Raw genomic sequence first — 27,436 nt, 5'->3', positions numbered from 1 at the left:
GTTTAGTTCGGTAACTCACTGCTGTCTATACACAGAAGAAAAAAAACTAAGTTCCCTAGTGGGTATTTAATATTATCTTTGGAAAATAAGTTGATTTTTAATCAATTAATGGTTTTTTAGTCCGAAATGCAGAAAATGGTTTAAGAATCATTTCTAATTCTTTAATTATTTATGTTGTAATAACAACGATATTTTTAAAATTAAATGTGAGATGGCAAACTGTTTGAAAATTGATAATATCAAATTATAATATTCTTTGTCCAGAATTTAATTCTCTCCACACCGTATTTTTTCTCATCACAGCTTAAAGCTTTTAAAAAGTGGCAGTATCAGTAACAGCTTGTCAGTTGGCAGTTGCCAGAACATTTTCAATTAAAAAACGGCCTAACCTTGAGGAAAATGGGAAGAGGAGAAGACACTGGCATGAAATGAAAATGGGAAAATCCGCAAAATTAAAATGACAAAAGCGAGGCGTTTACTTTAAAATGCATTCACACAGTGGCGGCGCCGGCAATTTCCACGTTACGATTCGTTTCATTTCAGTTAGTGTGCCACAGCTGCTGTATGTGTGTGCCCCTATTCTATTTTCTTTTTCCCGCCCCCATTCACATTTCCCCCGACACCTCTGGGGTGCATGAACATTTTTTGCAAATGCTGCAAATGAATTTTTTCCTTGCTGCTGTCCTTGGCGTTGCCGTTGCATTTAGTGGCATCATGAGATGCTATTGCAATTTCCTTGCTTGTCGCACATACTAATTCGCACGCAGTCCGGATAGACATTCGCCCCTCCTCATACAGATATTTATGCATACAGTCGGGCTCAAAATAGAATGGCTAACAAACAAGTTTAAAAAGCAATGGCTTCTATTTACAGAAATACAATTGTGAAATAAACGTTATTTTGACTTAGTTGTATTTTGTATGTGTTCTTATTATTATACACTAACAGTGGCTACGGTACTTTTTTGCCAAACAATCGCTTTAATTTTTACTTTAATTAGATAGACATTTGGTTTATAAAACCTTACTTAGAATTAGGTTTAATTTAATTATGGTTTTTATGAATTAAATTGTACTTAACAAAGTTAGGTTTCTGTTCAGTTTTTTTGCAACTAATCAATTAGATGTCTACTTATCATTGTCATAGGCAACACGATTTATATAACTGATAAAATCCTAATAAGATAACAAATTATGGTGACAAAATTAGAAGAAGATAACCCATCATTTATCTAAGTCTAAAAATCGTTTCCCATTTCTTATTGGCTAATACTACTAATATTTTGGACACAGCTGTCGGTTGTATACTGCATGGGGAACAACAGAAAACATAACCACAAGCCAGCGTTAAAGCAAAGTGAGTGCGCTCAAATGCTTTGCATAAACGGAAAGTAATAATTTAACGCAAAATTTCCTTTTGCTGATGCTGCTTCTGGGTTTCAGCTCCTGTTTCTTACGCTTCAATGGATCCCCTTCGAGGATGTGTGTGTGTGTGTGTGTGTTTGTGGGAGGGAGGGTGGTGGGTGCTGGTTGGAAATGCCTTTACCGCTATTGCGCAAATTGAACTTTTAACTGTGGCACGAGCTTCCCCGGGCATCCGGTGCCAGCTGGGTGCGTTGCCAACTGCTGTTGCTGCTGCCACTGTGTTGCTGCTGTTTATGTTGCTGCTGCTGCTGGTGTTGCTGCTGCTACTGGCACTTCTGGCACTGCTGCTGCCGGAGGAAACGACAACATGACCTTCGGGCGATTGCCTGCTTTAAATTTGTTTAGCATCTTCCGCTTACGATATGGCAATAGCCCCCAGATGCATATCATCCAATTTCCAAACTTCTGGCAACTTATTGGCCCTAGCTTTCTCGGCAACTAACTTGCTATAAGTGGAAGTGGTACTTAGGTCAGCCTATAATATTCGAAATTTAACAAGAAAACTGGTATGTTCTTGAAAGGCCTCTTAAAATATTTTCTGGATCTAAAATCTTCCATAATAAGTGGATCCAGTTAAGTGGATCTTTTATAAGTATGCAGCACATAGTATGTAAACAGACATATTATGTGCAAAATAAATAAATAATATCTAATAATAAATTATAGACTCTTAAATTTATAATTAGGCAGAATCGCATTCTACGAAAATACATTCGGAATATTGTTTTAAAAGGTACCCGAGAATTAAAGAACTTTTTTAATATTTAAATATCTTTAAAAGGACAATTTACAGAGTATTATCCCAGCTTAAAAAAGTGCAATAGCAAATTGCTTACATATCAATAGTGGCATGGCATGGCCGAAAGGTATTAAAATAATCTATGTATACCTTTAATACTTGTTGGCCCATATTCGTTTATTATCTAAATAACTCATAGTTATTTCATTTATTTGGTTTTACTGCTACACCTGCATAATTTTTCTCAAATTCGAAAATGATATGACTCGTCTTAAAAGAAATGTGAACGAAAGCCTTGAAAGTAAAATCATGTATTTTTGATTTTTAGATTTTTTTTCCATCGGGGAACCGGCGGCTAAAGCCTAAGCTGCCATTAATGGCCAAGAGTGTTGTATGTAAGTCACTTTGAAATGCAATAAAACGTGCCCCTACATAGATGAGATCTTCTTCCCACTCTGTTTTCCGACTTTTTCTTTCAGGATTTTTTAGCCTGGCAAACAATACTTTGGGCTTCAGCCTTTCCTCCGGAAAACTGTTTCACTCAGTCGAATGTATGTTTACACTTGAGAAGAATGTGCCGACACACAGAGAGACATGGGCGTGGAAAGACACTGGTAAATTGGGATTTAGCAGTGGGATGACCCATGCTAAGAGGTTTACCTGGACCTGGACCTGGAGAAAGGATTGAGCGGAAATTAATTCGACTTTGGCAGACTTTTCGGGGCTTTTCGGAACGGGGCTCTCCGGGGATTCACTCAGCGCCGCTGACAAATGCAAATTTCATTTTCATGCTAGGCTAAATCGAGTTCGAGATGAAAAAAGGAGCGCGCAACTCGGCACCGCAAGCAACTCCCAAGAAGATTTCAACATGTCCAAACATGCAAATTTTCCAGTCTGTCGCTGCCTCCTTGCTTTGCCCCAATCTGGTTGCTTTTCTGCACTCGTTTTTTCCCCCTCGTGCTGTTGTTTTTCCCAAGCGCCGGCAAGAAAATAAGTAGGAGAGGAAGCAGGAAAAATAGCAAACCCGGCAACCGGAAAAACGGAAGCAACGTGCGTGCATGCGTGACACAATTGAAGCGCCTAAAACGCCGAAAGCTCAGGCCAGAGTCGCAGCCGAAGACCAGAATCCAGCTTTTACACGCTAAAAAAAATATTTAAATTATTCATAAAATTGAAATTTAGGAATGCAATTAAAATTAAAACAAATTTGTTTGTGCAACCTCTTATCATCTGTTTACAAGTGTTATGAAAAGTTGAGCCTTTAACAGTTACACTAAACCTTTAGACTTTAGGCAAGCCTTCAACTAAAAAACTGAATTGCAAATGAAGTGGCCAATATGGTATTCAAAATGTTTTTTTTCAATGCTCCGCAACCAGTTTCTAGCTGAACTGAGTTGAGTTGAGCGGAGCTAGGAGAATATGCTTATCTCCTTCGACCTCTCCGCCGGAGTGGAGCTATCGGGCCCGGAGGAATCGTTAGCTTTCCATTTTGGTCGCATCGCACTGGCGGGTAAACAAAACAAAACGAAACTTTAGGAGGAGGAAGCAGCTGCAAAGGCAACAATAGACTAAGGAAAAACAAGTTAGGATACTTAGGTTGGTCTTGCACCCTTCTAATACCCTACATTCGGCAGCTTTATTTAAAAAATTGTTAAACTGATGATTTTAAAATAACTCTGTTGTTGTTTATTCAAATTTAATTTTTAAGATAGCCCACAATATATTTTAAAATAAACATTTTTTTTTAAATTGCTGACAACACCTGCGTTTGAGTGTTAACACAAAAGACAAAGCTTCTAAGCATTAAAACTAATAGTTTCTTACAATTTACTTGATGTACTCCTAATGCTCAGCGCCAGAACGTTTAAAGCGAAAGGACGAACGAATAATCGATTACCATATACCTTGCATTAAAGGAGTACCTATTGGAATTCCAAAAAAAAACGTCGATGAAGAGAACGCACTCAAGTGATTTGACGATTGATTTTGCTGTGGTTCTGATTGCCTTTTTTGGGGCGGTTGCGGAAGGGAAAGGGTATTCTAGGGTTATTCAACAAAACAAAGCCTGAATCTGAATGGAGAGCTGAGAGTGGAGTGTGGTAGCTGGAAAAGAGCATGGCCCGCAGCCGGCGACAAGTGCATAAAAATACACAATCAAACGGGAAAGGCAGCAGTAAAATTGTTTGGAAAATTGATTTTTCTTACATTTAAGCGAGCATTCAATTGCTTATTTTCAGACAGACAAAGAGTGCCAAGAGTGCAAACAAAGAGCAAACCATCAAGTGAAGTGGAAACATTGAATTATTTATATTCGTTGCATTGCGTTATGTTCTTCCTTTCTAGCCATTTCCGTTTCCTCCCATTTTGGTAGGAGTTTTTGTGTTCTTGTTTTCTGTTTGCTAATTTCTCTGATTGCTTTACCAGTTTGGGCCCGTCTTGTGCGCCGAGCTTCCTTTTTCCGCTTTCTGCGCTTTTGTTTGCCAATGCGCTATTTACTCTTCACGCACAAAGACAAAGGCCAAGGGTCCCGGCGCACTTGAAAATTGCCTCAAATATTTATACACGAGCAAGCTTCGTTAGGTTACCTGCGGTTATTTGGCCAAAACCCCCATCCTGCGTCCCCGCGCATCATGAAGTATTCAAACACGGCAACTCAATTAATTAGGTAGAAGTAAAGCGCGTTGGCAGACCAGAACTACCTCTGTGATATGAGTGGAGCGAATGGCCCGGCATAATGCTAATTATTTTACATCGGCGAGACCAAGGAGCCAAAGAGCAAGGGCGGCGGAAATGGAGTTTCACTTACAACTTTAGACAAAAGAAGGGCGGGCGTCATTTGCCTTTTGACATGGGCAATGTGTTGCCAGGAGGAGAATAATAATTATCAGGGGAATAACTGGCATTTCATAAATGGGAGACTGATATGCTCGAAACTCAATTAAAGGAAGCCCATCGCAGTTGGATAGTTCCCAAGAAGTCGTTTCAAAGCATTGACCCATCTGTCACCTGCAGAACGACCTGGATTTTCAATTAAATTTCTCTAGCGAAATCGGAAACCAGTGTTTGTTTGTTTTCTGTTGAGTTAATGACAACATTGTTTCAAACTATGTTTTCATGCATTATATAAATAGTGTGCTCATGTACGTAACAGGCTCATTACTATTCCAATTACATTTTTATGTCTACCTAATTAACACGCGGAACACGAGTGTTTACAATTTTGTGTGAAAGCGACAAAAGTTATTTAAATATTATGTCTGGCTTTCAATGTTATAAAGCTTTCATTTTAAGATCAAATAAAAGAGGGTTCTTTGTTTTATTTTTTATTATCTAAAAATTAAATTTTGTAAACAGAACTCAAAAGTTTTGAGTTTACTGAAATAAAAATAACAAAAATACATTTTTTGGCATGTAAAGATTGTTATTGGTAAGTCAGTTAATAAACAATTAAAAAGAATTTGAAGAGGAATATTTACTAACAACACCTTTAGAGTTAAAGTAATAAAAGAGGCAAATAATTATAAGGAAATTACAATCAAAAGCTTTACTCTGGAACCACAGATAAAAGCCAAAAATTAAGCTCGGCGCTCCCCTACTCATTTGATATCTGGAAAGTTTGACCACAAAGAAGTACCAACAGTTTCGCCATTGTAAAGTATCGCCTAACACCTTCCGCTGCCATTTGGCCACCACTCATAAAAGCCATCCCCACCCACCGCTTTTGATCACCTTCCGTGGAACCCCCGTGGAACACTTATTGATGGCGCTGTTGATAAATTCGAAGTGACATTGTCCGTTGCCAGGATATGGCGTTGGAGATGGGAGCGAACCGCGAAACTTATTAGAGGACCCTGCTGGACGACTTTGTCGTTGCCTCGGCTTTGTTGTTGCCGCCTCTTTGTTTTTCGCAACATTATTAATTTTAATAGAAAACTTCAGCGACCGAGAGACGAGTGAGGGGTGCCAGGGGTTAAAAATTAATGAGGGTTGTCCACTTGGCGCTTGTTGAATTTGTAATTTGTTGCCTTCCCTGTTCCCATAGGAATAAGCGATGCTTTGTAGTTACCCTACACTTGAATAAATTGTTCTTGAATACCCTGATTTATTTTTTAATTTTTTTTTATGACAATATATTAATTATTTTCATGAAAAAAATAATATGCAAAAATATATTGTTAGTATATGTGGGAACTTAATATCAGGTTTTTATTATAAGCTTAATATTGAAAATAATATCGATTCATCAATGTTTTTTAATTTAAAAAAACCTTCTTTAAAATGATTGAAGTTTTTTATCAATTCTATCACATGCTAGGCAAAAGCTACTTAAGTAAGTATTGGGACTACAATAAAATTGGTTACAAATGGAAAAGTAAGCAATTGAATTCATTTTATTTAGGAGGATATATGTATTAAGTATTTGTGTTGGCTGGCCTAAGGAGGGAGAAGTTTTTAAAAGAGTACAATGGAAAAGTTTAATATACTAGTTAAGTTCATTGTTGTGTTTTTAAATGAATAAAAACCATCTAAACAATCTTCTTAAATTTTTCTAGACTTAATATTGCTAAACAAAAATATTTTTAACAAAAAAAACCGATACATAGATATATATTTGAAAGATTAAGTTTCTCCAGCTCTAAGTTTGTAGCATTAAATCAGGGAACTTATTATTTTGCCTAAGACGAATTTTTTACGAGTGTGTTTGCTGCTGTTGCTTTTGATGTTGCTGCTGCCGCTGTAAGTGTTGCCCCGAGATAAGCGACAAAGTGTAAGCGTGGCAATTATTAGGTGATTTCTCAATGCTCTCTCTATGCTCGGGGCGAAAGACGAGCGCCGAGTCGGAGGTGCAAAGACAGAAGCAAAAGGCTTGGCCATATCGCATCGCATCGCATCGCACGGCACTAAACTTAATTTAATAGCGGCAATCGCGGCGGCAGAGGGCCTGGCACAAGTGCACATCAATTTTAAAGCCACACCGCGCACTCTAGTCAAGTGGGCGGCACATAAAATCACATAAATAAGCGTAATAACTAATGTAAACAGCGCGGTGAGCGGTCGCGTAGAATCTCCAATCTCCTGCATTTGCATTTGCGCGCGAGAAATTGCCGCAATAAATTGCGCCGTAAAAACACATCGACGCGGAGTTGAGTGAAGGTCCTTTCCAGCAGGTAAGGTCGAATTGACACGATGCCGCATTAAAGGCAAAGTGCACACACAATTACAAAAAGTGGGCGGCGGCGGCGGGAAAAATTGGAGCAGCGAAGTGAAATAAATGCGAAAACTTCAAAAAGCGCTCAAGGTAATGCCAGCCAAGGGCTACAAATGTGGCCAATATAAATTCTCAATAGCTGAAGCCACGGTATGGGGCATCCCGACTCCGGAGCTGTTCGGTTTTGAGGTTTCAGTTCCCCCCTCCGAATGTTGTGTGTGTTTGATTTTTATTACGCTGACAAATGGTGTGGCGCATTTAAGCCAAAACCCCTTTTTGCGCTCGGTTCCGTTTGGCAGTGAAAAAATTTGAATTTCAGCTTACCAAACAGCCAAACATATGCGGCGGCGCCTTCGCCGGCGTTTGCTGGTTTTGCTGCACTTGGAAAAATTACAAAAGTTTTGTTAGTAATAGTTTCAAATTATGAACTATTTTTTTACTTAAATCTTAAGATTTTCTTTAAGCACTTTTCGTTTATGTTTTTGTGCTTCCAAATAAGTTTTCAAATAAACAAGAGAGGAAGCAAACTTCGGCAAGCATAAGTTGATATACCCTTGTAGCCATTGCAAAAATTAAATACTTTAAAAACATCAACATTTTTATTAATATAAGACTAGGTTTAAAATTTTTTTTTTTATTTCGGTTGTTCTCTTGGGAGTTATATGTTATAGCCTTCGCATTTTATTGAAATTTAAACCGTATTTCTGGAACATTTAAAAAAATTAAAAAAAAATAACATCAATGTTATAATTTTTTTGAATTTATTTCTCAGATTTTACTACCTCCAACAAGAAGATAACTTTTGCGAAAGTTTCATGTAAATATCTTCAAAACTGCGAGACGAGTTTGCGTAGAAACTAGATCGACTCTCCAAGTGATGCTGATCAAGAATATATACACTTTTTAGGGTCCGAGATGTCTCCTTCACTGCATTGCAAACTTCTTACTGAAATTATAATACCCTCTGCAAGAGTATAAAAATAATTTATTATTTGTATTTATATGTACTGTTTCCAAATACTTTGTTTCAATTCTGTTGGATCACTTCAGCACAGTTTCTAGCTAACTTTGTTCTAAGTGCAGTGCTGCTGCAGCTTATGTAGCGTATTTTGGAGCTTAGCGTGTAAGGCGCATAAATCGTGCAGCATTTTGCCTGCCAGGCCGCGACATGACAGCTCCAGTTCGCTCCGTATCTGCACCCAAAAACCTCATCCCCGCCGAAAATCCATTTATTAGCCTTGCCGCGAAAAAAAATTGAATAAATCGCAGCCCGCGACTCACTCACCTAGGCTCAATTGATTTTTCGCCAAAAACCGGGAAACTTCAAGGTTGCTTTAAACGACAGATACACCCACTTGACTTTCCACGGGCATTTGTTTAATTTGGCGTGAGACAAAGACAACGAGGAAACGACTCGGTGCCATGCATCAAATTTTAAAGAGCAATCTACTGGGGCCATGTAAATACAAGCCACGCGCTTGAGATTACGCTTTATGATACGTGATAACGCATTGCGTAACCTTTTCGCAGATAATCCTGTTAGAAGGCCTACGCACTTATCCTGCCCGTGTCCTCCGACCCTTTCAGCCCTCTGATGCTGACTCTGACTCTGACTCTGGCTCTGTGTCAATGTCAGAAAGTGGCTCAGACAGTTGCGAAAGGTAAAAGGATACAAAGAACTCGGGGGAGGCAGCGCAGACCTTATTAGTCCTTGAGCACAGTTGACTTTAGCCAAGTTGTTTGCAACTCATCTCGAATGAGCTTGGCGGTGGGCTAAGTACGGAAACTATTAAGGGCTTTATTTTATTTGCTTTACTTTGCAGATTTCTTTTTCAAACGTTTAACTCTAGTCATTTTTTTCCATGAATAAATATGTGCTTTTTGGAACACAGAATGTCAGTAAATTAAGATTTCATTTTTTAACATTTTTAAAAAATTATTTTAATTCGTGCAATCATAGCATAGTCAAAGAAAGTTTTTAAGTTAAAAACTGAAAGAAATCTAAGCTAACTCTTAAGTACTTACTGCTAAACAATTCCATCGTTGAAAATATAAAAACAAAATATATTTTTTCTAAGCCGTTTTACAAGAGTACAACAAATGGAAACAAATATTTCTAATTAAAAAATTAAGAAATAAATTAAATAACTATAATGTTGCGCAAAGAAATAAATAATTCCATACAAAACATTTTTTGTTCGCTCGATTTCTGCCTCATCTTTAAGCGTATTGAAGATTCCATGTCCCCGCATTCAGGGGTCTTTTCCCTTTTTCGTTGACGTCTTAACACTTGCCGCTTTAACATGCCATGCCACATTTGGCAATGGTGACAGGTGCCTTTAGTTGGGTCTGGCAGGGCATATGGCATAAAGCTCTGATGTCATCAAAAATGTCACTCAAAAATTTATGAAAAGAGAAAAATGTGCGAGAACGCATAGACGAGGGGAGTCATCCTCCCCTCGTTGCCACCGAATTTGTGTGGGCTTGTGCTGAGACAGCGTGGGAATGCGAACAGAGGCACCTAGAGCTTCTTCTATCGCTTATAAACTCACTTAATGCGAGTGCATATTGATAAAAGACAGGGACGCGACAGAGCAGATAGCCTGGGAGGGGATTATGGGTAGAGGCCTGGGTGGTCCATATCAGCAACAGCTGCAGGAAGTGCGCTTAAATTTGTCGCCCGGGCCGGATAAAACGTTAAGCCTTTGCGAGGACAAGCCATGTGGCTATGAATTATTATTGTTCGGCCCAAGCGAGCAGTCACGTCTACTTGTAGCGATATCGATTACCGACCTGGCCCAGAAATCAATTTGATGCTTCGCCACCAGCACTTCCTGATTATCCTGCCCCTATTGTTGTCACCCGGTGCGTATACGCAATATTTTGCATATATTTTTTATTCCCAAATCCGTGCCCGTGTTTTCCTTTCGGCTCTCGAGTACGTGCCTCGTCGCGACAGGTGGATGAGTTTTTCAGTTTTCCACCAGCTTGTTGTCATGCAAATGAACCGCTCTTTGCCATTTCTTTCCGATGCCAGTTTCATCCCACAATCAAATTATGACCCAGGCCATAAAAAAGTTCGCTGCTTAATTGCCAGCACTCCTATCTCAAGTCAAACAGTCGAACAACAAATGCGGCACACATGTGAGCCGATAGGAAACTTTTAAAGCTGATCCAGGCATTTGCCTCGCTGTAACTCTGGCACCGGGATTATCGCATATTTTTCATAAGTGCGACGTGACTCCATTATTGGAACCGACTTTTAAACTGGTAGTGCACTCAGAAATAAGATTGTGTAAATTAAAGTTCCTTCCAAAAACCAAAAATAAATATTCAAAAATATTTCTGGGAATTTATGGAGTTTTCAATTTTCAGGTCACACTGCATTTCCTAAAAATTTGTGAAGCATCAAAGTAGGCTAAGAAGTTACAAAGCGTTATATAACAATTCCATTTCTAAAGTAAATGTAAATATAAACTCGTTAATAATTGCAACATCAAATGTAATAAATTACGATTTTGGATTCGTTTTATTGATGTTTCGTCCCATTCTTTCTGAAGCTGAACAATTAGTATCGAAGTATCGATAATATCGATAGTGGCCACCACCGATAGCCAAAATTATCGATAGTGAACACATTCTATGTTTTACCAACCCTAGCTCAACACTTTTATAACCTTATGATTTCATGCTATTATTAAGTAATGTTGTGTACATAACACAAATATAAAAGGTATCAATATTTTGTAATAAGGATAAAATTACACAGACACTGAGAAACCACTAGAAGTTTATAAAAGTGTAAGGCACATCAGATCAACTTCGAGCAACTACATAAACGAGGGTCGCTCAGGTCGCCCATTTTCATTTGGGTTAGTTGAGATGACGTGTGCATGTTCCTCGCATACATATTGATTAAGCTAAGCACTTTCAATACTATACGCAATTTAAAGTTTCACTTTATTGGCCGGATTATACGCTGTAGGTCGGTGTAGTCAAAGCAAATCGGATAAATACCAGAGCTTCAAATTCCTTGCGTAAGCCTTCACAATTTGCAGCCGAGACTGGGATTTGGTCGCAGCTGAGGGAGTATTTTAAAATGGAACACAAGCATGTGTGTGCTCTAAAAGAATTAACATTTTAGTATTCTGTAATATCTCCCATTCTCAATCGATTTTGCACTTGCTTTCAGTAGGGGAATGAAGTTTTTAGAGAAATGTTTGTGAATTTATGCTGCTTCCTTTGATGTGGCTCATTTGTTTGTGGCTTTAATGTCCTGCTAGGGACAGCAAACAAAAATATTTATTATCATATCAAGTGCTGGGCCCAAGCCAAGCCCAAAAGCAGCCCACTCAGCATATGCACATCCCTCAAAAGCCTGCTAATGCCTTGCCCTTTTTTGAATTTTTTCCCTCTCTATTCTGTGGGTGTACCAATGAAGTTGATGGTAAACCCGGAGCAAGGGAGGAGTGGCCCGAGGTTAATGGCCTAGGTCATCATCTGTGCGGCGCACATGCACAGCAAATTACTGAATATACAATTACAAAATACACTTTTCTAATTGTAATTGTAATTGTAATGCAGCGTCCAAACAGGACGGGCAAACAACCCGCAAACCAGCAGCCAGCAACAATAATGCAAACAGTTTAAGGGGCGCCCAAGTCGGAAGGTGAAATTATATGCCTATGTACACACACGGGGACATAAAGCCGAAGTGCTCATGTGTGTTGACATATTGTCCTGGCCCTGGTGCTGGTTGTGGCCCTGGTCCCAGCCCTGTTTCCATGTTTATTTGTTTGCCAAGTTAGTGTTAACTTTAGTCATTCAGCCAGATATCCGTCGGTGGCACTTCAGACGACCCATTTGAGCTGCTGCTGCTCTTGTTGCCGCTGCACGTCGTCATTATTATAACGTGCCCGCCCAGCCAAGTGACAGTCTGCAGCAAACAACAACCACACTGTACACTCCACACTCCACCTGGCTAACAATGGCAACGCTTTGAGCTGCTCATGGATTGCGTTGGAAGACGGCACTCGGAGAAATGGTTTTTAAATATATCATTTAAATCCATTTAAATAAATTGAGACTAATTAGAGTACGTTTTTAATAAAGTTTTTGGTGATTTAAACAAATAATTGGTTTTCCTATTTTTGACTTTGCCAATAAACATTGAGTTGTCAGAATTGCTGTATATAAAGTAGATTATTTCTTATTTTTAGTCATGCCAGTTTTTAAAGAAATAAGATACAGTAACATTTAGAAATTTAACTAAAATAGAAGGAAAAATGTTTATCAAAATTTAAAAATTTACTTCTACTGGGCTTAATTAACTGTACCATCAAGAGTTAAGGCAATTTGTTTTATTAATGCGGCGTTCGTAAAATATAACTTACTTAGAATAATAATGTGGAATTAAAGGCAGTAATAACTTTCGCATCTAAAAATTCAAATAATCTTCACCACTTTTCCACTAGCTACATTATTGAACAAACGAAATTTATTAAATGAATTTAACATTGCCAAAGTTACTATTACAATTTAATTTGTTTTTTCAAGCTTGATAACTTACTCTATTTACTGATGATCAAATTAATTTTAAAGCAAAACTATTAAAACCATTTAGGAATGTATGTAAACTATTCAGCTTAAGAAAGGCAAACTTGAACCTTAGCTGACAAAAGCGATGGAGTATTTTCTCTCAGTGAGTGGCAGGCTACGCCGCATCCGTCATTGGCTCATACACATGACCTCATTAGCCATTGAAACGTGACTTGTCATTTGACTTGTTTCGCGAGCTGGCCGCGTCTCTTAGTGCACGACTGTGCCTGTGTATTTGAGTTGTGCATCTATCTGCCGGATTCGGATTCGGTTCGGATCCCCAGATACCCAGATACTCGCACACACGCATAGGTTCGTGGTCCCGCTCAAACTCTAATTAAATTTGCCGTCGCTGCAATTTAGCTGGGATGAACCGCAGGACCTCTCATATGTTAGCGAAAAATGTCATTTGCAAAGAACGAATCCCGACCAGAGCCAAACAATTTTCGGGCATTTCCGAATGCCAGCGGTGGCTGGCTGACCTCAACGTTTTTCCAGCTCCGCAGGTTGCAGGTTGCAGGCTGCTGGCTGCTGCTGGTTGCTGGGGGATTAGGCACAGCAATTTGCATTGCAAACAAAGTGAAAACAATCAATTTTATTGCAGTTGCATTTAGTTAATTAACACCAATGCGCTGCGCTGCGCAGCTCAGGGCTTACGGTTGCCCCAAATGAAAATGGGATTCGGTACTCGGGATTCGGGATTCGGAACTTGGGACTTGGGCTTACGGATTCGGGGACTTAGTCGCTCGTAAATTAGCCCGAATTAATTAATGCTCATTAATCAAGCGCAAAGACACAGCAATGCGGCGGCAGCAATGCAAGATCACACACAAGACGGCAGTAAAATTCAGGCCCGGACTTTATTTACTTTTTTGCTCATCAACAGCAGTGTGTGTATGTGGCATTCATTCAATTTCACTTCCTACCGAGTCGCCCAAATCTGAACTTCAGCGCTTGCCACAACTAATTATGCCACTAATTGAATTTTCGCATTAAGCGCTGACGAAGGGGAGGCCATCTCCGGCTTCCTCATGAAGGATACTAGATGGACGCTGGCCATTTCATGGGTTCGTTGTCGATGTGCACGAGTGCTGGAGTTAATTCAGTTGCCTCGCCATTGATTATTTCCTCTTTCCAGGCGACCCAACTTTAATTACAATATTCACTGGCAGCCATTGTGTGTCATTTCATTGAATCAAGCCCACCCTGAATGCCTGAATGCCTAAATGCTGATGCTTTACTCGCTTAACCCTTTGAAAGTCAACTTAGTATTGCTCTTTAAAGGTCATTCATAATGCTATTGGCAACACAAATAATTATTTTTAGAGAGTGCCCATCTGAGAATAATTTTAACGATTAAAAAAATCCATGTGAAAATCGGCACTGAAATATATATATATGTATTATTATAGAAGCACCCCTTATTATAGAAGTACTCCTTTAATTCAATTGTTTTAGAGTTCCTTTTCTTCAACGAAGCATTTCCATTGAGTATTTAACTTAAGTTTACTTTTAATGCACACCTTCAGCTATTGATATTGAATGACATGAGTCGTTAGTGGGTTAAGCTCGAAATCAATTCAAACACACGCCCAAACGTTTGTCAAAGTCTATCGGCGTTGTTTACCAAACGAAACCAAGCTCTGTGGCAGAGCAAATGTTTAGATTTATGTAGCGGTTTCAAATATTGAATTGAATATTATGGAATATCTGCTGGTCGCTTCGTTCAGCTGATGCACTATTTTTGTTTGCTCCGGGCTGGCGATTGCATTTCGCTTGTTAGTGTAATGTTTAATTGCCACGATATAGAATGAATGGGAATAAAGCTTCACTTTTGTTTTTTGCACGTTGAAAAATGAATTGTCTATAAACTTGTTACTTTTAAACTTAAACAAAATATAGAGATCTGTTAGAAATATGTTTCATTTTAGTCAAGTTAACAAACGTTCTTCAAATATACCATAGAATAATAAAATATTTTTCTAGAGCGATAGTATCGATGGTGAGACCAAACTCTCGTTCTTTGCTAAATTTTTCGATCATCAGTGTAATCAATAGTGCTATCAATTGTTTTACAAACCCTAGTGGTTATTTCAATTCTTTACCCTAAAAACTCTACGAGATTTAACGCACTTAATCCGAGTGCCAGCCGAGATGTAACATTAATTGAAAACTCTGATTGAACGCAAACACATATATGTATAGTACATATACAGGGCACAAATCAACACTCGAATACGTATGTTGTGGGCTAACCGAGCTGCCCACATTTTGGTCTGCCTGAGTCTGTCTCCCCGACTTTGTGTGGATTTTCCTTTGCCATTCGCCATTTGCCATTTGCCTGGGCCACTGGCACTCCCATTCCCCTCCTGATTTTGTCGCCGGACAAGCGGCATTCATTTCCGTATGACTTGGAAATTTTGCGGCTTTTCACTTTGCGGTTATCCCCGAGCACAAACCGCAAATGTAAAACTAATGGCATTCCAAAATTTATGAATGCAATGTGCGCAATTGTGCCGGAGTATGGGTATGGGTATGGGTATGGGTTCTTGAGTGTACGAAGTCCTGTGTGATAATTATTTTGCCATTAGAATCCGATTAGTTGGAGAGTTTTCAGTGTGTGTGATGGTGCATTTGATTCATTTCCGCTGTCATGGGCGGCTTCTGAGCTGAGCCCCGAATACCGCTCCTCTGGCTGCAGTTTTTGGCTTAAAAATTTAACGCCCTCCAGCGCGATTATCGCTGGCATTATGAGCTGCCTGATGAAGTTCAAACAGCTAAAATAAATAAGTTGCCTCCACGGCACCCTGTTATCAAGCAGCTTAAATATTTTCAACGTCAATACTCTCGCAGTTTCACCCATTTGGCATCAATAAACTATAAAAGCGGAATGCTTGCGGCCCTGTCTGCGATGTTTACACTCAGCTAAAGACCGGGAAAAACGGGAAAGCGGGAAAAGCGGGAAAAAGGGAAGGGGAATTGGAGAGGAAAAAGGGGGAAACTGAGATCCTGCGCGCTGTAGTAAATATAAAAGTAAACGCCAAGTACATAGACAAACACAGTCAGTGCAAGTCAATGGCAATGCCTCGGCGAAGGCAGCCGCCGCCAATGTACTGTAAAATTTATGACTTGAGCGCATTCCACAAAACATTTGTGCCTCGGTCTACAGAGCAAGAAATGGAAATTAACTTCAATTTTTACCAAAAACTTTTAGATTTGAACGAAGGAGCTCATATATGTAAATATAACCCAACAAATAAATTAGGCACCATCTTATCCGAAATATTTCCTTACTTATATATTAAAATATTTATTTTCTTAAGCTTTATGGCTTTTTAATGAACTTTTCTTAAACCTATACGTTGTTGCTAATTTTTTTCACCGTGCATGCCTCAGAAAAGGCACAAAAAAATATAGTTTAAGACTAAGACCCACGGACAGACGAACGCGGTAAAGTTTACTGCGGTGATAGAGTGTGGGGGATGCTCCTATTTCAGATCCTTCGTCCTTTGCTCCTGCTGATGCTGCAGCTTGCATTTAATGTTCTGTTGGCCGCATAACTTGGGGCATAAATAATGAGGCCTGGCCGTAACAATAACCAGATATTGGTTGCGGCTTTAAGTATTACGCCAGCCATAGGCTAGATCGTAAAGTCAACAGGCCGAAGAACTAGTATCATACGCAGTTAATAAAGCCATAATATTAAACTAAGGCCAGCCAAATTTTGTGCAATATATTTAAACTTAAGTTTTATTTCCAATTTGATCTATGTATAATAATGATTATTTAAATTGCTATCTAATTTATGATCAGTTGCTGTACATTATTTGAAACAATAATTTGAATAAGCCAAGTCACCACAACAAATCATTAATACAGTGATAGCTTAACCAACCATAATATTATAGAATTAACTATGATAAATATAAATTTTACCAGATCTTGTTTAAGTATTACTAGTAAGTGCTATCTTGGGGCAATTTAAAGCTCTTTGTGGCCAATATCATCAGTAGCTAGTCTTGGCCAAGGCCGAGTGGGTTTTGGTTTTGCCGTGACAGGTTAATTTGGCAGGTCAATCAATCTTGAATTACCCAGGCGCACTGATTACAAGGAGATGCATCATTAGTCCGTCGGAAAAGTAATCTGCTTGTGTGCTGTTTCCCCACGACTTGAGCCTTGAAAATGACTGTAAAATGCTTTGAATTAATATCAGACTTCAAGTGCAATTGCTCGGCTTGAGCTCGTAGTGCTGCCAACTCTCTGGCAAAAAGTTGTCTCCAAATTCCTTTGGCCTTAAATGCTAATTAAGAGCTGTTTTTGCGCACAGACAGTGAAACTTTATCCAAACCAGATATGCATATGCCAAATAAACAAATGTCTGCAACACATATAGGAATATATATATAGCACACATGCGATCGAAAAATTACTGAGTGTTTAATTCAAAAAGCATATGAAAAGTTTATCCTTCGGACAAAAACATGATGTCTCTTAATAACTTTTTGCAAGCATTTTGTTTGCTGTTTTCCTCGTTTTTGCTTGGCTCATTCTTGTTAGCCTCTCAACACACACACACACTCATTTATATGTAGCCCAGCGAGCTGGACATGAACAGGGGCGGTGGGGGCGTGGCTCAGCCTTTGGCAATGTCTACTTTGACATTGTCGTAGTTTCCCCAACCCAGGAGCTGGTTCTGGCTCTGGTTCTGGTTCTGGTCCCGGCAATACTCTGCCCAAATTAACTTGTTTCAATTAATAATCCCCCAGCAAATATGTCAACCACATGGGCCTCGGGCCAGGATCTGCATCTGGGGGTGGCTGAGGGGCCCTCGGGCCGCTGCTGAAAGTCAAAAACTATGCAAACTTTTAGCTGACTTTGACATTTATGGTTTTCCCCCGGGCCTGGCCAAAGTTTTTCCCCATTCCCCATCCTCTACTCGCCACTCCTCATTTGATTTTGCCGATCGGAACAGTCCAACCTCCATGTTGACGGTCCAAAGTTTGCGGGCTATACGTTCGGTTTTTGGCTACATTTGGCTAATGAGTTGACCCTGCCAAGGGCTTCATTTGCTGGCTGGCTAAAAATCCTCCCCCAGCGTCACGTGCATTCCCTGAAATTTGTACACATTAACAAATATGTTTCTGTGATCCCCATACTGGTCAGAGACGAAAAACGAAAAGGGTTTCCAGCTAAATAGTAGTAAATTGGAGAACAGATACCAAGCTGGCAAGTTGTGTGACTTCGCCTTGGCTCTTTGGCCGCGCTGGTGCCATCTTTCTGGTTTAATCCAATTTATGTTGCTTGCGAAACTTTTGTGGAACAACTTAAAAGTTTGACGCTTAAATAGCATCAAGTCAAATCGAAAAAACAAAGTATGAAAATGGCTTTACTGCCACATTTAAAAAAAATTTACTTGATGCTTAAATTAAAAAAAAAAATTACATAACATAAGAAGGAAAATTTCTTACAAAATAAATTAGTTTTATTACTGATACACTTTCTCTTTTATTATTTGAAAATAGACAGAAGACCCCTATATTTTGTACTGTATAGAATAATTTCGAAACTTTCTTTAAAAAGTTTCTAAAGTTTAAAATGAAAATGATTTAAAACTATGTTACTTGACTTTTGGTATATATGAATTTACTTTTTCTGGCGTGTAAAAACTTTTTTTTTGAGTGAACACCAAAGAGTTAGCAAAACTCCAATGGAAAAGGGTCCAGTCTGAGTGTGTATGTGTTGAGAATTAAATAAATTGCGCATTTTGACACATTTTGCCACGTTGACTTATTCGCCAGTGTCCCGCTCGCCACTCATCCGCCCCGTTGGCCAGCAGCCTCGTTAGCCCCGCCCCTTTCTGCCCCTATACCCCATCGAAAGCCGACGACAACACGAATCAGCTATAAAATAGTTTTCCACGCTGACGCATGCCGCATAGCAATTTTCCACGCTGACCCCTGCCGGTTACAAACTTGCCTTTTATTTATTTGTTTAGAATTTCTCGCACGCCTCTCCGGGAAAACCCTTTTGCCTTTTGCGCACGGTTCACTCGATTCGGTATCGGGTTCGGATACGGATTCGGTTTCGGGCCGGGCCGGGGCTAATAAAGCTGTCGGAAAAAATTGTTTAACCATAATGATATGCTTGGGGGACAAGTGTTGTAATCCTTTTGTGGCATAACCCGTTTAATATGTATTGAAATTCAACAAAGAAACCCCCATTAAGCGGTGTCCCTCCCCATCTGCCCCGATCACTTTGATAAGTTGTAAGGCTTAACAACGGTTGACGGCACAAATTGCCGCACGGAAGAGCCGGCCAGAGAGTCAAAATATGCAAAAGTCAAATGGAGGCCATTGATGCTGGTTACTGCGAATCGCTTTCACTCCGTGTCGGTTGTGGGCTGAAAACTGAAGGCCAGTTGCTGAGTTGGCCTGTTGGGCGGTTGGCCGGTTGGCGGTCGAGCAAGCAATCAGGCCTCACAATTTGCATTGGCCGAGCGTTGAGCAGCTTGGCAGCTGCTCCATCCACAATTTGTATACACATGTCCTGCGCTTTGGGGACTGCTTTGCACTGCACGTGCCAAACAGTTTGTTGTGTTTTTATTTGTATTTCTCCCTTGCTTTTCCTTTTCCTTTTTCGACTTCTGTGCTTTTTGTTTTCATTCCAGCAATTGGAAAATGTTGCACAAAGTGCACGCCACACCCAGTTCCACTCGGAGTCGCAGTCCGGTGGCGGCGATTAATCAAAAATTGTTTACTCCAAGTGATGGATGTGCAACATGGTTTTGACTTGCAACCGAGCGTGCCGGGTGGCCAGTCAAAAGCTAAGCAGAAAGGCACATTTCTGGCATTCCCAGGGCGCAAATGCGGGGTACACAGCTGCGGAAAGTATTTTAGCAGCAACCATCTCCCAATGTGTTGGTTAAATATTTACGTGGAGATTGGTAGTGGTCTCTAGTGTTCTGAAATCACTTGTCAGAAGTGCAAAATATTCTCTTAGCTGCTAGAAACTTTTACTTGCCTAAAGGAAATTCACAAAATCCAGTTAATATTTTAAGAAATCTTTATAGTTATACATAATTTAACTTACACGATTTTAGGTTAGAGCATGTAAGAAAGTATTGATTTTCAGTGCCATCTCTGCGACCACGGCAGTGGGCCATCATATTTACATGTGATATATATAGAATGTTGCAGTGGCAGGCTCTCTAACATCGGACCATTTTCCGTGCAGATGTAGCTGAAAAAGCAGTTTCTCTTCTGCTTTTTTGTGCCTTTTTTGCTAGTTTCTAAGCTGTCAGAGGATGGGTTGCAGCAGCAACTGTTTGACCATTTGTTCAGGGCCAGAACGAGATAGAGCGGGAAAAGCGGGAAAAGCGACTAGAGACTGACTGCACGACGGGCTTCGCTTTCATTTTTCCATGTCATGTGTCAGCGCAGCGTCTCTCGCCCAGCGGCAATCACAGACGCTGGTTCTATGCAAATGCGAGTATAAATGGATAACTCCATCATCGCAATTCATGCCACTAGCTGCTGCTGCTGCTGTAGCTGCTGTAACTGCTGTAACGCAACTGTAACTGCCGCAGTAGTACACAGGCAGAAAATGTTTGACTTGCAATACCAGGCATTCGAAACCTTTCCGCATGTTAATGCAACCAAAAAAAATTCCTCATACACATTTTTTGGTTTTTTAAATGAGAATTTCTACGCGTCTGTAAGTTTAGTATAAGATAATTGTTTTAAATGCAACCAAAATTTTTTATTTCACAACCAAGCTACGTTTTTGCATCTAACTTAGTTAATCCTTAAAGCGAAAGCTTGTTTAGTTATTTTAATTGAAATTAGAAAAGGTCAACAAGATTTTTACAATTTGATAACTTTTACATTGAATTTAGGTGTATAGAAGTGATTTTTTTTATTTTTACATTTTGATTTGAATAGCTTTAATGTCATCTCTACTTGTGGTAAAAAAAAAAATCCACCTAAATCTATGCATTGAGTTCTTTCCAACAAACTTGCTGAGATGATAACAACAGCAGAAATTATGCAAAGCGAAAAAAATGGCATGCGAACTTGGCATAAATCAATAGAAAATTTATACGTTTCGCCAAAGTGAACAGTTTTAGCGTGTCTGCTGCGCGACAGTCGGACCGGAGGTCTAGGATTTCGCGTGTTCTACCAGCTTTAGTTATCCTTTTTTGACTTCTTCCTTTTATACATGACATTTGAAATGGTATTCTCTTTGTCAGGGAAAAATTCCCCGCTGAGCTAAAGTCGGCTAAATCACTGGATAAGCACATTGATGTTGTCAACAGCCAGGATTCTCGCTAGTATGCAAATCGGATCTTTATTGATTACACGTTTAACCGTTTTAGTTAAGAATTTCGGTATTTAAGAAAAAAAGCTTGTACTTTTTACCTACTTTTTAACCTAGTATGATACTATTTTATTATCAGTTATGAACATTTTAAAGAGAGATTTAATAGTTTTTTCTAATTCTAAGGTTTATTAGCTTGGTAATAGGTTGGTATTACTTATTGGACCGGATCTACCTTAATCAAAATACTCATTAAAATAAATAAAACTAAAAAATCGAATTGTATTCTTTTAAAAAAGAACAGCACATGACAATAAAATAAAAATTCAAATAAAAAAAAACATGTATATTATCAAATTTTGAATGAGAGATGTAATTGTTTTTTCTAATTCTAAGGATTATATAGCTACATATGTATATATATATATAATAGGTTAGGATTGTAAAATAAGAAATCTACTTGTATTCCAATTAAGACAAAATAACACTTGACAATAAAAAAATATTCAATGCTAAAAAAATGTATTAAAGATTAATGAACAAATTAAATTACGTATTTCTATAAACTGTTTAAACACTTTATTTATTTAAAATAAAACTAAGAAATCTACTTGCATTCCAATTAAGACAAAATAACACTTGACAATGAAAAAATGATTCAAAGCTAAAAAAATGTATTAAAGATTAATAAACAAATTAAGTTACGTATTTCTATAAACTGTTTAAACAAGTTCATTGACCTGCTTGCTATATTAACACTTCCAATAGTGTTTTAGTTTCGCATTTGCAAATTACAATTACAAATTGTATGTACACTTATTTATGGAACCCTACGTAATAGCAAATCCTTTAAAACCAAATTGTATCTAGCCGGGGCAATTAATCATCCATTGATTTCCCCGTAGGCTCCCAAACGTGGAGCAACTTGGCTCCTCTTATGGCACAAAGGAGGGCTCAGGGGGCGAGGAGGAGTGAAGTCAAGCATTACATTGTCAAGAGGAATCCAGACACCTTGCCATTAGACGGCTTAGCTAATTATTAACTGCATTAGATTCTGACAAATGACAAATTGCGTTGCCACATCCAGCTCCTTGTTTGCCCTGCCGCACACATTGTATACATGGGGGTGTATTATCGCTGTTGCCGCTAAGTATTTTTGACACAAAATTAGTTACACGGGATGGGATGGGAAGCACACGCCCAGCACATAAACACCCGTGCGGCAAAATATTCGGCATAAGCTCCGAAAAATTTCCAACACTTTGGGCCCGGTCATTTATCATTAAAAATAACCACACTGCGAAAAAGGCGAAATTCGTAATTATCGGGCTGCGGCGATGCCAGGCGAATGATTGAATGTGTTTCATCAAATATGTAACATGAATTATAATTTTTACATATTCGCGGTCTCTCTCATTCCGCTTTCATCACATGGCATCGGTGGGAAATGGAAATCCATCGCGTGCCTCGAGGAAATCCAACATTTTCCAGCGCCTGGCGAACGACAGCAAAATGGGCTATAGAGAGCACGTCAGAAGTGCCGATTTGTGGTCTGACTTTCAAACCGCACAGTGTTTCATAGAATTCGTAGAAAAATATTTATTTCAAAGAGTCATAAAATTGTTAAGATATTGTGAAAATACATGCCATAAAGAAAATAATCTTTTAAAATATAAGTGATACAAACGAATATATATAAACGGATAATAATAAAAACCAGTGGGGTTTCTAGGACAAATTGTAATTGACATTAGAAAGGTTTTTGGGTATCATTTCTATTCCTTTTCCATTTCTATATATCTGTTAAAAACAGATGTAACAACCGCTCCTTCTGAAATATATGATATTATACTTTAAATAAAATACCAGCTAATTAGGTACGTATCTCAATAGCCACCTTAAAAAACTGAATTACAATAATTAAGACTATAAAATGCCAAGAAGTAAAAATGTTTTATTCCAAGTATTTATTTTTGTAATTGAAGAGTACTTTAGCCTTTTTTATATTTTCAAACCTTTAAATATTATGTTTGAGCAATTTTATAAAAAATTGAAATGTTTAGAACACCTTTATTAAAAAAAGATGATGTCAGAACATTTAAGCCTTTTGCTTGCAATAATACCTTCAAAAATAAAGGGTTACATATTTTATAAAATGTTATATTTTGTAAAAGAAAAAAATTAGCAACATTTTAAATTTGTTTATGTTTGTTTTTATAACACATTCAGAATTTAAATTCGTTGAGTACCGCTGCGACTTGACCCAGCACTTGAATAAATAAAATACTTGGCCTATGCCATTAAAAGACAAATCTGATCTACAATTCTCCACTTTGGGGTCAGCAAATAACCATTGTTTTAACTTATATTTTTAATTATTGATTTTTATACATTTTTTATAATTATAAATTAAATCAGCTTTTTATGTGTTTCTGTCATCACATTAGATTGACTCACAACATGTTCAATTAAATGTAAGACACGTGATGCACTGTTGGGCTGCGTAACAGGCTCGACTTGTGTGCTAGCTATCTGCATAAATTGTGTGATACGGGCAGATCTAAAGTAGGCACACTTGTGACGAACTGGGGCATAACGCACTCAACACGGCATAAATTAAAATTTTTATGTCCGACGCGCTTCGTCGCTCTTCTTTCTCGCGGGACTCCTAGCGATTCCTTTTGGGATGAGTGTGTTTTGTGCCCTAGCAATTCACAGCTCACATTGCGGATTGTGGATTGCGGATTGCGTGTGGCAAGTGAAGGAAACACGCACGAGACAGAACCAAATACACCAAATACACCAAATACGATTTTTAGTGGCCCGGAGCGCGAGTCACGTTATAATTTGCCGGCCAAAAATCCTACAATCCAGGCCGCATTTGCTAATCAAAGCAAATGAAAACAACATGAATTATGGCGGGCCGGGGCGAAAGGCTAATAGGGTTAAAGCCGCAGAGCTCAGCAAAAGAAATAGCCAGAAAGGAGTTCCAGTCCCACATACGAGTGTGTGGCTCATTTTTAATGAAATTGTTCGAATGTGGTTTTCCGCTTTCGGCCCCTTGGAAATGGCTTCTCATGGCTTCGGATCCGTGTGACACACGTAATTTGAATATATGGCACTAGGTTTCGGTTCCGGCCACAGGTCAATGTGGGGTGTGCGGTTTGGCCACCAACTATTCGGGGGCACTGTGCCCCTTTGACGGCCGTTCTCAAGCCCCGCCGTTTGATAAATAATGAAGTCATATGTCTAAAGTTGAATTTTATACTATCACGCAATTGCCGGGTCTATCTCAGTCCCGGACCCGGACCCAAAAACCCAGAGCCGGCGTACATTGTAAGCGACGCCCACATTTTCGCAACTTTTTATGTAATCGTAAAAATATTTTTATGATTTCATAATTTTACAGTGTTGGCGGGGCCAAGAAGAATGCTCCTTGTTTATGGCCATAGCCACGTTGCCCTGCACTCGGAAAAATGATTGACAGTCTGTTTTTCGAATACTGCTAGAGCTGGGAAAACTTTTTCATTTATACTACGAAAAGCGAGACTTTAACCATTAAATTCCAAAATTAAATTCTGTACAAGGACAAGCCAAAGTCCAAAGGAAAATAAAAGGCAAACTTTCAGTTTGTTTTTCAGTGCGAATTCTGCAAATTTGTGGCATTTTTATTTCGCTTCTTTCTTGGATTAATTTTTGTAATTTTCCACTGGCACATCCGCAGCATTCCGTACAAAACGGTGCTTTAAGATCATGCCTGGCTAATCTTAGCCTTGACTCATATCGCAGCATTTATTCGCAATTTTATGCAAAACCATATTTTCCAGCTGTAAAAGTTGGCAGTGCCGTTGGCCGGGCTGAAATGGAATCACGGCGGGGGCCCTACCGTCTGCTTCTATTTCCATTTCCATTTCCACAACCGAGATACACACACGTGTGTGCTGGGGGAATAGAGCGCTATCCGTATTTGTTTAAGGCTCGGCTACGGCTACCTTGCAACAAGGACAACACACCGCTCAGAGCTCACAGCTTGAAAAATGTTTGTTGTCAACATTTTCAGTTTGCATCGTTAGCTTAAAAGCGTGCGCCACCGAGCGAGCGCCTCGCACAATGGGGCGAAAATCGATAAATGAGACAAACCGTGTGATTTGGCCCCCTCCGGTCCACAAAGGACTTCCATTTTGATCACAAAATAGAAAAGTGTGGAGGTTACAAGGCCATCGAGCGGTGGGTGTGGTTCAAGTGCCGTAAAAGCGTTCTTCTCAAACAGAAATTAAATATTCCGATGAATTGGATTCGATGGGAGAGGAGGACCTCGAAAAAATGACTGGAAACTCTAGCAAAAGTTTATGAATATTTGTGCTAATGGCTTGGCCGAAGATTGAACTTCTCGCCCACAGCTGCTGCTGCAAATAAATAAATTAAAATATGTCCAACAGGTATCCCCAAACACACAAAGCCTCTGAGCGCTTCCTTGCGCCTGTCGCAACAACAGGATTTATCCGCTTCTATAAATATTCTCCTCAGTGCGGCCAAAGTTATGGCAAACTCTTGCAATTAAACTGTCAGACTTATGAATTCATTAAATATTTTAATTGTAGCTTTTGAATAATTAAAATTCCATTTATATGGCCGTACACATACCTCAAGCCATAAATCTGCGATTAATTAAAAGCCCCGACTTTACCACGTTGCCTGTTTTCGGTATATAGGGCGTATACGTAATGGCAATTAAACCTAATTACAAAAACATAACCAAAACTCAATTGGAAAGCGCTTCGCCTGCTTTAGATCTCCAGTTGATTAAACTGTCTGTTCCGACAACGATTTGCAATTTATGCAAATCACAACGCTCGAGGTGAGCGAGAATAAAAGAAGTAGCTAGTCGATGGCTGGATTGTTTTGCCTAACTTTGTATTCGCATTGAATTTTGATTCGTATTGTTACACGGAGAAAAATAAAATAGAAAATCAATAATACAGTTAGCATGTTATTAAAAATGATTGATGTTGATTATTGATTTAGTAATTTGTTCCGGTATAAATTGGTATAACAACTGACAAAATTACATAGCCTTAAAAATTTTAGCGGCCTAAATACAGGGCTTTGTCATTTAAAAATAGTTAAGTCTATAATTATATTTATAATCTTCCATTATTATAAGTATTTCATGGCAACAGTTTATTGAACATGTTTATTTTTTATAAGTCCTTTTAATCCAGATAGGACTTAAAATAATGTATTCGTATACAAAGGGAAATAAACCATACTAAATTAGTCTACCTTTTTTTATAGAATTTTCAGGGCCATTTTATTTATATAGTTATATTTACGGTTTTACAAATGAAACGCATTCCATTTTTAACCACGGAAAAGGTTACTGACCTTGATTTTACTTTAATTAATTGTGGGTTAGTTTTTGTTAAGTAAATTGCATAAAGTAAATGAAATAAATTGCATTTTTTTGGGCACATATAGAATTTATGAGAATAAGTAAAAGCCAAAGGTCAGCAATTTGAGCTTTACCAATGCTTTTTTCAGTGTATTCATATTCACTCACCTGGATCATCGTCGTCGTCCCAATCGATTTGACCGGAAGTTATGCTGATGTGTGCCGCGAACAGGAAGACCGCGAATAAAGCCAGGCAGCTTCGTCTGATGCTGGCGTTGTAGGAAGTCGTTAGGGGCATTGTGGAAGTCCTTTTCGCTGGCAAATCCATTGTGTAAAGTGTAACAATTTATAGGCAGGCTCGTCTCGTATTTCAGAGTGTTTACTCGCCCTTCTTCTGCTGTTGTTTTCAATTTAATTTTCTCGAAAAAGTGCAGCCACTCTCACTCACACGCGAACACATTAACCGGAGCTGGCTGCTCCTCCGCCGAAAAATTCCCCGAAATTGTGTAGTGCTAGCTTCTACTTGCAGTCCCACATCCACTTCCAAGGGCTGAGCTGGTCCGATTCGGAATTCAGGGAGTGCGCGGCTTTTTGCTCTCGACTCCTGCAACTACTAATTAAGTTGTTTCATTTTCAGTTTTTGCCCGTGGCATAACTTTTGCGCTGCTGTTGCTGCTGTTGATGTTGCTGCCGCTGTGTGGCACTGAGGTGTGCGATGCCCTTCAATTGTTGCATGGTTTTTTCGATTTCAATTTTC

The 27,436-nt window shown here is 38.9% G+C and overlaps 1 protein-coding gene across 1 annotated transcript in view; it reads right to left on the bottom strand.

The window, feature by feature from the left end:
- LOC128252530 (uncharacterized) overlaps nucleotides 1-27,436 on the bottom strand; it is a 110,629-nt gene that overhangs the window by 60,039 nt on the left and 23,154 nt on the right. The window contains 1 exon segment of the mRNA XM_052980312.1: nucleotides 26,848-27,435. Coding sequence (XP_052836272.1) covers nucleotides 26,848-27,007 — 160 coding nt within the window. The 5' untranslated portion in view covers nucleotides 27,008-27,435.

The sequence above is a fragment of the Drosophila gunungcola genome, chromosome 3R (assembly GCF_025200985.1).
Source record: "Drosophila gunungcola strain Sukarami chromosome 3R, Dgunungcola_SK_2, whole genome shotgun sequence".
NCBI lineage: Eukaryota > Metazoa > Arthropoda > Insecta > Diptera > Drosophilidae > Drosophila > Drosophila gunungcola.
This window is presented reverse-complemented; position numbering and strand designations above follow the sequence as displayed.